This window comes from Temnothorax nylanderi, unplaced genomic scaffold, assembly GCF_030848795.1.
Source record: "Temnothorax nylanderi isolate EJ_2023f unplaced genomic scaffold, tnyl_v1.0 TNYL_tig0231_pilon, whole genome shotgun sequence".
Taxonomy (NCBI): Eukaryota; Metazoa; Arthropoda; class Insecta; order Hymenoptera; family Formicidae; genus Temnothorax; species Temnothorax nylanderi.
In genome coordinates, this window is record NW_027249293.1 from 156,490 (window position 1) to 170,375 (window position 13,886).

General features: G+C 31.5%; 1 protein-coding gene across 3 annotated transcripts in view; it reads right to left on the reverse strand.

Moving 5' to 3' along the window:
* The window catches only part of LOC139779560 (uncharacterized), a 188,849-nt gene that overhangs the window by 59,432 nt on the left and 115,531 nt on the right, over window positions 1–13,886 (reverse strand). For all 3 annotated transcript variants that reach the window (XR_011719924.1, XM_071717959.1, XM_071717958.1), the window contains exon 4: window positions 1,717–1,860. Coding sequence is in view for 2 of the 3 variants with exons in the window: in XM_071717959.1 (XP_071574060.1) it covers window positions 1,717–1,801 (85 nt within the window). In the remaining variant the exon portion in view is untranslated. The remainder of the gene's footprint in view (window positions 1–1,716; window positions 1,861–13,886) is intronic.

Sequence of the window (13,886 nt, forward strand, 5' to 3'; positions counted from 1 at the left end):
CAAATTCGCGAGACGTGCGAAGAAGGAAATTCCGCAGATTATTCCTGCGGGCGCGACAGATGCAGTCCCAGATGGACGTCGGTCTGTGATGGGTTGAATTAAAAGTAAGTCTAATAGAGTGGAAATCCCCCGACTCGGAAATACGACATTTTCACGAGATAATTCTCACAAGAAAGAAATATTTAACTTGTTATGATAATTTTGTAATTTTAAATGCAAGCGCAATAATGAACAAAATTCTTTTCCTAAAAAATTTCTTAATTTGTATAATTTTAGGTTTATGTCTCTAATAATGTAAAATCCATGCAAGGCCTTATAGATTATTAATTATTTCTTCATCGCTCTTTGTTTCTAATACTATTTGCATGTTATGCAATTTCGAACGTATGTTATATAGTTATATATTGATATATTTCTTCATCACAATTATTATACGTATAATTTATATCAATTATATTGTCTTCATCAATAGGTATCATAATTTTGTTTATATATTTTATATTCTATAATATTAATTATGTAATGGGTTTTTCCTGATATAACACAAAATGTGTATTAATGTTACAATTTAATACTATAGATCTATTTTACAAAATGTAAAACCCTTTTTCATTTTCTTTTCAACTATAGTAGAAAGGAACAGATTTCAATCTCTTTGCCTCTTTTTGACAAGAACTATTAAAATTATTTACCGATTAATATTTTATTGTTTGTTCTTTTTAGGGAAAAAAACGTATCGCTTAAAATTAGAGTTATTATGATTCATAAAAATAACAATGTCTTTATCTGTGAAAAGCTGGCAACATTAAGCGCAATCTCGTTATTCGGTACTTTCAGGTTTCGTAGGGTGCGCGGAACTGCGTGAAAGGGCATTCGCCTACCAAATGGTGATTGCTAGGAAGCGCAAGAAAGTAAATTCCGGTGGGGTTATCTTCGTATAAAGACTTTATAGAACAACTGGCTCGGTAGCTACAAAAGAGTTTCGCCCTCTTTATCCTGCCGGGCACGGCCGTTTTCCGTTGTTACGACTCGACGCTTATAGCGCAGCTAAACATTCAGGTTAATTAAAAATCCTCGCATTCCGATAAACTGAGACAAATAAACCTTCGTTTACTCGCAATAATATTACATCGCGAGAGTATTCAACCGAAAAAGTGTACCATAAATTCGTTGCAAGCAGAGAGCGAGCGGCTCGAATTTAGCGCGAAAATCGACTTCGACTTTGAAATATGATACAAAAAATATTCGAGATTTTTGTCGTCAGCAATTCATATTAAAGTTCCTCAAATTATTATTGTCCTTTTAAAAGCTTTGTGATATTTTACATGCAATACATATTGAATGTAAAAATTTTTTTAACAAATGCTATTATTTCGTTAATACATAATTCAACTTTTACGTTATTAAATATATGTATATTACATAACTTAGAAAATTAATTAAACCTTTGTATTATTTTTAATTGCATATAATTCGATGTCTGTGTAAATTCCCATTTAGTTCATGAATAATTTTTATTTATATCTTTTCAATAATAATGAGTGAAATTGCATTAGCCGAATATGAAAGTAGTCAGAAAATACAATTAAGTTGATATTTTTACTATATTACATTATATTGTTTTAATAAGTTATTCAAGTTTTAGTAGACGTCGTGTAAATGTGTCTGTGCTAAAATTAAAAACGTCAAGCAGAAACTGCACATAGAATCACCCACCTGATGCAGTGACAGTAATCATGACGGAGACAATGGCGATGACGCCGAGCACCGAGGCGGTCGGCCGCATTCTCCAACCGGTCATCTCGAGGATCCACGCTATCTCAACCCTCAGGAACCTGCTCCATCTCGTTCATCTTCCCTCTGTGCAAGAAACAGAATCGTTATATTAGTAATAAAAACTGAATGAACCTTGAAATGAATCGCAAAAAGAGCACATTTTTCTTCTATACTTTTGAAGAAATGGGTGAAAGCGAAATATATTCAAAGACTTTCATGAAATTCAAACATATTTTTAATATATATCTTTGTGCATTTGTATTTTTTATACCTTGTTCTCAGAATAGTGTTCCTAAATTGATATCATCTCACTAAAAATAGTTATTTTTAATTAACTTCAATATTTTGATAATAAGAATTTATTTTTTGTGTAAAATTATCTTCAACTAGATGAGTTATCGAAATCCCTAAAGAACACATAATTCGCTTTGCTTCACAATGGTTAAGGATTGAAATTCATCGTAGGATCGAATTTCCAACTAGGCGCTATATTAAAAAAGCTCACAGGAAAGTAGGCATCGTAACTTTTACTGCGTTACTACTCAAGTTTTAATCGCCGATTGTAATAGATACTGTAACCTAAATAGATAAACCTGCATATCGTTATACTGTTGTAAAAATACGATTGTGCAATGTAACATCTTCTTCTACATCTATTAACGGAATAAAGTAAAACGTAAAAAAGATAACAATAAGTCGTCTTTCATGTAATAAGCAATATAAATCACTAGAAATATACTTTTAACATAGACTTGTTTTTTACTTTTATTTTAGCACAAGATAACATTTTAATTTTTTCAATAAAATGATAAAGTTTAATGTTAAAAATATATTGTAATAAGCATGGAATTAGGTTTTGTATTAAGTTCTCTTGCAATAATAGAAATAAGAAAGTTGCGAGATTCTACTATTTTGCTCTCTATCAATTATATTTCTCTCTCTCTCTCTCTCTCTCTCTCTCTCTCTCTCTCTCTCTCTCTCTCTCTCTCTCTCTCTCTCTCTCTCTCTCTCTTCACAGTTTTTATAATATTCACTACATCAGGTTTAAGTTAAAAACAAGAAACAGTGCTGTTGATCTCAGTTTTATGAAGAAACAACGCGGAGTAAAAAACGAAAAACTATTTTTCATGAGCCAGTCTACAATTTCATCTTTCATCATATTAATGGATATGACAGAACGAACCTGGATTACCCAAGGCGGATTCACTACACAAAGTGTTGCACACACGCGATAAAAGATATAATACGTAAAAATGCTGCTGCTAATGAATTAATTTTTTCTCCCCTAAGGGTCTAATTATCGATATATCCTCTTCTCTCTTATTCGTAAATATATAAATATATAATTTTGCAGTCATACAATACTGTTATTCAAATTCTTGAATGTTCTGAGTTACGATTTAAACCATTTACAAATATTAATAACTTTTAACATGCATAATAAATTATAAGAAATCAACAGATATATTATTATATAGCAAAAAACAAGAGTTTCTATTTATTTTAAATATTTTTCAATGTTTATATAATTATTGCCTAATAATAAATAATTGTTACAATCAGAAAAATATCACATAATTCACTAAGAAAAATAATTCAATATGCAAAATAATTTAAGCATAAGAGCAATGCTTCTAATCATTTTACAAATAATTATTGATAATCGAAAGCACAAAGTTTGTGCATCCAAATTTTCTTTATAATTTTTTATATGTAAAGCAACTTATTTTAAAAAATCACATTGTGCTGTTAATAAATAAGGAAAAAATTTAAAAAATAAAGTCGTGCAAAAATATCGATTGTCTTGCCCGGCGAATATCCCGTTTACGCGGATAAGGCAATTATTAAAGAGCTACCCGTGATTAAGCTCGCTTCCCTAGAAATATTATCCCCGACCTCAACTACGTTCCCTAATTTGCATCCGTCATCTCTAACAAACACGATTTGCTCGTCTTTCAGACGTTGACGGATAAATGAAGTTTTCGCAAGTAGCTACAGCCATCAATAAGCGTCTTTATGCGTGATCGATCAAAAGTCAAAACTGCCGAATGGCACTGGAATGTCATATTAACTGAAGAAAAAAGATTAAGAAAGAAACGATACCAAATAATTTAATTTTAAAAATAATAAATCTGAAAGATTTTGTATAATAATAATTATTAATTAATGGATAATAGTTTATCCATTTATTAATGATTCTATAACATTAAGATGAATTAGCTATAAATTGCAATCATATAAATAAAAAAATCAATTCTGAATTGAATACATAATAATAGATTGTTCAAAAGATCGATCTTACATACAGAGACGTATATCAGTTTTATATTCGCATTACTTTTTGTATCTGTATTTACATCTATAAAATATTATTTAGCATGTTTAAATCACTTTATCTGCGGCTTTGCGCGAAATAATTTATCTGGCTTTCCGCGGGTGACTGCTTAATAGCCATCAGTTTTTATATTCGCTGTCGATATATCGACACAATTCACCACGTTATTACACAGTTTCCGTTAATCGTTAACGAAGAGATGACATTTATTTTCCGCAAATAAAAATAGGACGGTATTGAAACCCATTGATCATGACATGTACCTAGTTATACTGAGATTATCAATAAAACCGAATATTTCAATATTTTTACACGCTGCATATAAGTTTAAATCTATTTACTTATACACGTATATAACAAATTTAGTATTCTTTAATTGTAAAAATTTGTACATATAATATATATACGGAAAGAATGGTTTTGCTGAAGTATTTAAAAATTTAGTTAGATACAGATCTGAAAATAATTTTGTTGCACCATCAAAATAATTATGTAGAACACTCAAACTGATTGCTAAAATGTCAAAATTTTTTACAGCGTTATCATACTTCAGCGACCTACTATAATTATTTTGATGGTGCAACAAAATTATTTTCAGATCTGTATCTAGTTAACTAAATTTTTAGATACTTGAGCAAAACCGTTTTTTTTTGTGTACAATTCAACTTTGATAATATCGCATTAGTTTAACTGTAAATAATTTAAATTTTAAATTCAATGTTACGAATCACAACATAATTACACAGTTATACGAAGTTATGAATCGTGTATTGAAATTTCCGCTGTATTTATATATTTCAGTTATTGCAGAGTAATTAGAACTATATTGTACATTAAAAGTTTTTGACACATAAACGACGCATAAATCGTGCCCGTTTGAAATTAGAAAAGCCGTAATATAACTTGGCTACGAGCTAGCAAACAGCATATTGAAACTTCTCTTCAGAATTCATTTCTTTCTTGTGACGCTATTGGAGTTGTTGCGCGCGGAAAGTTGCCAACACATTAATTGCAATTAAACGGCAGGACGCGACTATAGACATATATGTCTGCTCGAGACCCACATAGTCGTTAACATAACTTCGTTACGAGCCGATGAATCAAACATCGAAATTACCAGTCGAAATGTTTGATTTGATGAAAAATTAAGGGCGTAGAGAAAGTTTTCGAGCGTACAATCACCTTTAGCACTTTACATAATCCAAGCTCATTTAATCATATCATGCGCAAACTCCTAGAAACGCAGTCATTTTTAGATTACTTTCGACAAAGCAGCTTAGTCAATAAAATGTTTAATGTCAAATATTGAAAAGTCTAATGAGATTACGCTAAGGTCAGTTTCAAATAAATAAAATCTGTATCTACAAATATATATAACTGAATCTGCAGATAAAAAAAATATTGGTCATCTAGGACCCTCTGCGCGCACGACGGTCATATAATTAAGTCAGAAATTGTGACGAAACGATGTCCGACTCGATGGTCGCGCTTATCACACAGCCGCAGATGGAGATTCTAACGAGTCCTCAGCCGACTGCCAATTATAATGTTTAATCAGACGTACCTAACTACAGACCCACGTGTATACATGGCGCGCTATTACTTACCGGGAGTCGAGACGGAACGAGATTTGCCGAGCCGAGGAAGTCAAATATTCGCACAGATATGATTGCATAATTTCGCTCGGCCTCGCGTGGCATTTCGAGAATTCCTACTTAATGCGAAAACTTTGATCTCAGATTTCTGCCTCTTCTTTAATCCATATACCGCGTCTGTGCAAAGCGCCGTAATAGTAAATCAACTAATATCTTCTATGAGCTAGCTAAATGGCGGAATCATACGTTTATCTTACTTTCGCGCGATATCGCGTTATACGCGTCATTTACTCGTACGGATTATATAGGTCGTAAGAGTTAATCTGTATACGCTTGTGTAATATTAAGTCACCTTAGATGATTTACGCAAGCCGATGAACCCGAGTTGATGTTTAATATTATGTAACACACACACACACACACACACACACACACACACACAAACAGAAACTCCGTAAAATTTCAAGTTAAAAATTATCTACTAAGAAAATATGCTTAACTTTCAATTTGCAGATTTGCATTACGAAGTATTTTAGTGAATATTAAAAATTTTCTCTCTTCCTTTTTTTAAATAGCAATCGCATAAATATTCATACCTATAATTGAATTATAGATTATTTGTATGGCGTAAGGAAATACTCTAATAAAATTGAACTTATTCTCACCACAAAAATAGAAATATATGAAAAATACATAAATATTCGTAAATTAAGTTAGAATATTTTATTGCAACTTGTATTACAGTCAGTTATCACATGAAAAGCGTTTTATCTTTTAAGAAATTATTTTATTTCTTTTCTGTGCTATAAAGTTTAATTTAATTAAACGTAACATGATAGATATTATTAAAACAAGCTGCTCATTAAAATCGAAATAAATAAGATTCAAGATCTATCCATCTAATAAATTGATCTATATTATCGTACTCTTTTCTTCAGATTACCTTTTACTTTACGAGTTTACACGTATAATTTTATTTTATTTAGTGGTATACCTCAAATTTACTTTAATTTCACTTTTTATACATTTACATTAAAGTGAAAGTAATTAAGAACAACAATTCTTTTACAAATAAAGCTTAACAGTACATTATGGGGATAAAACCGTACATAACTTAAGTCAAGAGCGGCTAAGAAAGTATCTCGTTAAGTTGTTTGCCAAAGAAAAACTGTTCTTGTCAACGCAAAGTTTCACAGATTCTATCCAACTGAATCACTTCGCTTATTTCAATGTGTATTGGAAACGTTGGCTACATGCAAATGAAAAGAGTTTCAACAGGCTGAACTACGTGATGTTATACCTATAAAGTCTGTGCCAAAGAATCATTGCTATACTATTGAAAATAATTTTTTTTATAATTTCAGGGACGTATGTCGCTACGTTAATATACAATATAGTTATAATTTGTGTGCAATAATATCCTGTGCTTATATCTTTATGCTAATAAAGCAAAATATGAAAAATTTGTCTTAAAAATATAATCTAATTTCAAAAACTGTGCTAATATATGTCATGATAATTTATTAACTTCATCATTTAATTAATTATTGTATATATCCCAATCATAATATCTAGCAATAATAATAATAATAATAATAGATATGAAACTAATATTTAAAAATTAAAAAAAAACGGTGATAATGAATAAAAATAAAACAAAAGCAGAAGATAAAGATAAGATGTTAAAAATAATTTAAAAAAATAATTTTAAAGTTGTAAAGATTTTTATTAAAAATAAAATGTCACAGATAAAATAAATTGTCTAAAACAAATCGCAATAAATTATCTGTGCCAGATTTTGTTTTCGAAAGCATTAATTTCAAAAATTTAAATTTTTTCAATTTCTTTTTGCTTATTTTTTTATGAAGATTTATTATCCCTATAATTTTGTAATATAAATATTGCCGCATCTTATCTTTCAAAAATCATTGCATACGAGTATGTATCGTACATTTTCAATATATTTACGAAAATTCAGTTTCGCTCACAATTCGACTAAACGCTCTTAAATAGCACGGTTGCTCACTTAATAGATACATTGCAGAATCAAGACGACGCTCGCACTTGCTCGCCCGCGATGGGCATTGTTTGTCGAACTATACTCGAACAATCGCGTTAACAGGCTGCTCCCGCGGCTCATCAATATCGTTCAGAAGTTCTCGCCGCGCGCCCAAGTTCGCCCTCGCCTGTGAGTCCGTCGCGTAATAATTATAGGGCCGTCCACACTTTCGCGAACAGCGGCCTAGTTGGTGGGATGTCTCAGCGTAGTTTAGTTGAGGCGATTTGGCATGGAACTTCGAAGCGGAGTTACAACGACGGGCTCGATATATTCAAGTTAATAGCAATTACTGTCGGACGAACGCAAAGCCGGCTGACTGACGGAACTTCCCCAGTGAACATACCCCATCGTTAGTCGTTAAGTCCAAACGGATCACACGTGTAATATATAATATCGTGTTCTATAATATATATTTCAAGAGAATAAAACCGCCGCGCCGTAACGCCGAACGTCAAGTAATAAACCAAAAGAATGGGGCATTACGCCACGAATGGCTGAGAATTTTTCATCGCAAATCGTCTGCGAGTGGTGTCATTTACCATCCGATAGACGAAGTTCTGAAGAATAAATAGAGCCCCGCGATAAGCTGGGCTTTCTACGGTAAACTAGGTATTAAACTGGATTTTGCTTAATCTCCTTCAATTCAAAAATTTCCTGTGTACCTACCTCTTTGCAAATATTTTTTATAAAAGCTTTTATAAAAAATTATATTTCCGTGCAGCAAATCTTTGAATTATGTACAATAAAAAATTTTTGTTTGTTATAACTGACAGATAAATAAATTATCAAAATTACTAATGTTACTCTTATATCAACATCTTTTTAATAAAATAAAAGTTTTCGATAAATTTTTTTTAAGAAGTCAGTATATCATCTTTATATTAAAACCTCGCGTAAATCTACTGTTGTTTTTACTTATTGTTAATTAAATATATTCGTGTTCGAAATACGCCAATTCGTGGAAAAATAAAACCTTAATACTCTCTAACAATAAGTTAAGTTATGCTACCATTCATTTCGCAGTCATTATTCCATGCCACAATTCCCAGATCTACACAATGTTCCGCACAGTTTTCTTGTTTGGAAAATTAAATATCACTCCATTCCGTCTGCTGATTGTAAATGAGGCTTCGCAACTTTGCTACTTTAGATAGTACTAATACATACGTCAGTTGTAATCCTTACGTAAACTGCGACACAGATGGTGGCGCGAATCAAGTTGCTGAGTCAGTTAAACTTCTCAAGTAGAGTGCGAGATGGTTTTTACTTAATCAAGGTCGCTAGCATAATAATTTATTCCTTATTTCTGGGTCAGTCTAAAGAATTAAAAAAAAACGCACATGCTCACAAAAAGCAAAGATTGGCTACTTTTGATATATATCCATTAATTAATTATTAATAATTAGATTTTCTACGTCATAAAGCATGTTAATTTAGATTGTGATGTTAATCTAACTACTTCTAGATTTTATCCTCAGTTAATTCATGTACGCATATTATTTTATTAATTTTTTCACAATCCATTTCTTTCACTTCTTATTCAAAAAATAACTTTCGTGGTTATGACTAAAATTTAAATACATATCTATATACATATAATATACACAAAGTATTTCATGTCTCTCTTGCACATTGTTTTCTATTGATAGATTCATTAATTTCGAATCAATTTCTTTAGAAAGAAATGTCAAGACACCAATAATTTTCAAGTTACATATAAATGATTGAGAAAGTAAGCCTCTTAACAAACTAAAATTCAAGGAATCAAATAAATTACTGAACTACATTCTTTAACTAATTTGAAATGAAAACTAAATGAAAGAAATTCAATGGAATTCTAATTTTAAACTAAATTAGAAACATATGTATATACTGCTGAAGATTGAAAAGCTTTCTTCGATAATCTTTCCTCGCTAAGGAAAAATCGATTTTAAGTTAATTAAAGAATTGGACTAAAAAAGTAATGAAAAGTTAAACACATTAAATATAAATCTTTTACCACATATTCTTCAGTTTTTTAAGCTATTACAGTCTTGTAACTTTATAGTACCTGAAATATAAAATACAAAGGCAATGATGTTTTAAAATATGTTCCATTTTCACATAAACTCAATGTTTTATTTAAAAAAAGCAAATATTTTTTAATTCTTCGCAAGATTATGATAAGATTAATAATATGGGATGCTTAAATATTAGGAAATATTAATGCTTAATGAGGAACAGAAAGTTTGTACGGTCAAAGACAAAATTTGCGAATTTATTTCAAGGGAAGAAATGATTGGCCTGAAGAAACCTAAACTAGAAAATAGTAGATTGCTTCTTTAAAAGTTATGGAATGATAGTGAAACACGAGGCACTCGAAATTTTCGGTCCAGCCTTTAATTACAGAAAACTCCTATATTTTAATAAGTTTTGTATTACAAATTAATATATCTGAAATATAATAGTAAATAATATCTATATATGAAGAACTTTGTTTATTCATTCCTTTCTCTGAAATAAATTTGCAAATTTTGTCTTGCATTTGGTCATACAAACTTTCTATTTCCTCTCAAAAACAGAAAGTTTCTGCGATATATAAATTTATGATTTATCGTAATAAAATGATTTATCATAATAAAAGTTTGAACGAAAGGTTACTGTAGTCTAAACTTTGAACTAATGAAAGAAACATTTTTAGTTCACGCAAGGATAGTGAGTAAATTTTACTATTATTAATTGTCGACGGCAATTATGAAGTCGCAGAGCGACTTTCCAGAAAATTAACAAAAAACACTCAAATCTCCGCGGCGCGCAAATAAATGCGGCACATTAACATCACCACTCCCGTGACGCCACTCTTTGCCCGGATATTCTAATTAACACAGACTGTAATGCACCGTGGCGTACCGCTGTAATTCGTTGTAATAACCTTCGAGGCAATTAATTGTGCGCGCGCTTACTTTACGATTAATTATACGCCATACATTCGTTCTCCTGTTCCGCGTCGGTGAAATTGCAAAAGCAACAAATAATACCGCTGCATTCTTTTCCAGTTGGAAGATAACGCCTGTGTAACCAAGAAAAGAAAGAAGAGAAAGAGTATCACACAGTGCTATCTTTTTCAGTATGAATAAATAATTTCATAAATCCAAATTCTAAATCCTCTTAATCGATGTAAAGATATTTGCTTATTTACTGAATTTATTCTATGAAGAGTCGAGTCATATCTACTTTTCAGTTTTTTCAAAGAACCCCGCACAGTTCTTATGAAAATTGGATTTTGGTGAAATTAGCTGAAACTTTGGAAATAGACAGTTTATGTGATCCACCGTTTAATATATGAGCGTTTAAAAGTCAAAATAAGGTGTTATTTCGGTACTATTGTGGGTCAGTGGATTACAATGTATTATTTTGCAGAATCACACAACTTATTCTTTTTATTAATACAAAAATATGCATTTATGTAAAAAAATATGTACATGCATGTATATACACATATGTATGTAAATGATAACCGCGAAACTAATCACGCTGTTATACCTCGGGGGGAGGGGCCGCCAGCTTCATAATAAAATAATACCTTACTTTGATTTTCGAAAGCTCATAGTGCTTAAACTTTAAACGATCAATTATTGTAAATCTTGCCGATTATAACTTTCAATCAGCATCACATAAACTATCTATTTTCGAAGTTTCAGCCAATTTCACCGAAATCCACGTCCCACAATAGTACCGAAATAACACCTTATTTTGACTTTTGAACGCTGATAGCGCCTGAACGGTCGATTATTGTAAATCTCGCCTATTATAACTTTTGATCAGCATCACATAAACTATCTATTTCCAAAGTTTCAGCCAATCCAATTTCACCGAAATCCAATTTCCATAAAAAAGGTCTTGCCTGTGCGAGGTCTGTGCAAGATCTTTTAATAGCATTGACGTTACACTGTCGTATAGATTATAGATCTAAACTCATACTTGTAAAAAGTTTCTTTTTTCCTAAAAGTAAATATAGTGTTCCTATTAAATGGTATGCAATTCCTGTTAAAGTGTTCTTATATTAAATTTTTATATTACAAATTAGAGATTTTCCGAAATCAGAAGTAACATAACTTTAAACCAGAACAACAACTTCGCAAGAAGCTGAACCTTGTTCTAAACTGCAAAACAATGTATGTTGATTACACTAGTTATATTGTAATGGATGAGCATCTTCAAAGGCTCATTAATTCTGCGAAAGCAAGGATGGTAAGAAATTAAAATAAGAAAGGAGGTGTTTCATAACTCGTAAGAAAAAGAGAAGGGGTATATTTTAACAATGTGTATAGCACTTATCTCTCATTGCAAATAATTTATTTAATGGCAAATATTTTTACCGTTATATTGTACGTTGTACTTTGTGAGACAAAGATTTCATTACGCAATTATTAATTCTTATAATTATTACGTTATCATAATAATTTATTATCGTATTTTAATTTCATGACATCATAAAACAAAACTGGGCGTCAACATCGTTTAGTAGAACTCTTGAAACCCATTAAAATTTGGAGAGATATATATATATATATACCCACAATTTATAGTCAAGCTTAGTAACCTTCGAACTTGCGAAAACTTTTGACAAAGTGTAGTAACAAGTCCATCTAACTCCACGTCGTTGCTTTGAATACCCGGTGAAATCGAAGCCGCAATTTCGCGTATAAGTTTTGAGCGTTATTTCGCAATTCTAATACCGCCCCTCAGTTGTTATAGAACAACACCATGGAAACGAGTTCGCAACACCGAGCAGCATCCATGGGATACTGCCATGGTAATGTCATCTTGCTAACGTCGCTTTAATGACTCGCAAATTTAACCCGCTCTCCGCCGGCGCGCTCGTTCGCTCACCGCGCGGAAAGTTTGTCGAGAAATCCGAGTCGGCTATCGCTGAAGTCGCAGTTTCGGGACCCAGGATATTCTGGAATTAACGTGATATCGATTCGCGCGCGCCGAGTGCTCATTAGAACACGCTACGTTACGTTCACGACGGGGCGAGTGCACATTTTCGGGATTAACGGCATCCCGATTTTACTGCAGCGCGAAATAATTAAGGCGCGATATAAGACGCCGATTATCTACGATTCGAGTGTACCCAACCCGGTTAATCGGTCTTTTGAGTGTGTTCATTGGCAATTTCCTATTTCCTATTTCCGCATTTAGATGAGGGGATCACGGAAGCTACGCGATTTAGTAATTCATTTTTTATTATAGTATAATTTTTAGAATTAATTAAGAAATAAACGCAAGACATCAAATTACTAAACTAAATTTTTCTTGAAAAAAAAAAAGAAAAAATCTACATTTAGTTGAACAAAAATATACATGCTAATTTTAAGTTATTAATTTAATAATACCTTCATAATCAATTTAAGAGAACTAAAAAATGTACAACATTTATAAATACATAACTAGCGCTATTAAAGTATTATTAAGATTAATTTACGCACATAACATTAAAGCAAAATTTCAATATTTATGTTAATTAAATATCAATTTATAATTAGGGATTATGGATTAAAGAATCCACATGGATTAAGGGATAATACAGTCAAAAAGAACGCAATCCATGCGTGACGCAACATGGAAGCACGTAACTTTGAAATATTTCACAACAGTGCGGTAACGTTACAAGCGAGATTATCTATATAATATCAACGTAATTTCCTTTTTATATCCATATTTCACATTTATCTCCATTCTATAATTTAATCCTCTTGTATAGTTTTCAAAAAATCCGACACAAATATTATACATATATATTTAGATACAAGCGTTAAATAAAGAATATTAATCATATAATTCGTACGCGGTAATATTAACCATCTAGCAGCAATAATAGCGAAATATTATGCATATAAGAAAGGTAAGAAGATAAAATGCGAGTTAGAGATAAGTATGAAATACGGATATAAAAATGCGATTACGGTGATGAGCTCATTACGTGGCTAATCTGCTTATGGCAGATTAATGTTACCGCGCCGTTTGAAATATTTCAAAGTTTACGTGCTTTCGTGTTGCGTCGCGCACGGTATCATGGCTGTATTCTCTCTGGCTGTATTACCCAAATCCTCACCTTAATCCATAATCCCTAATTACA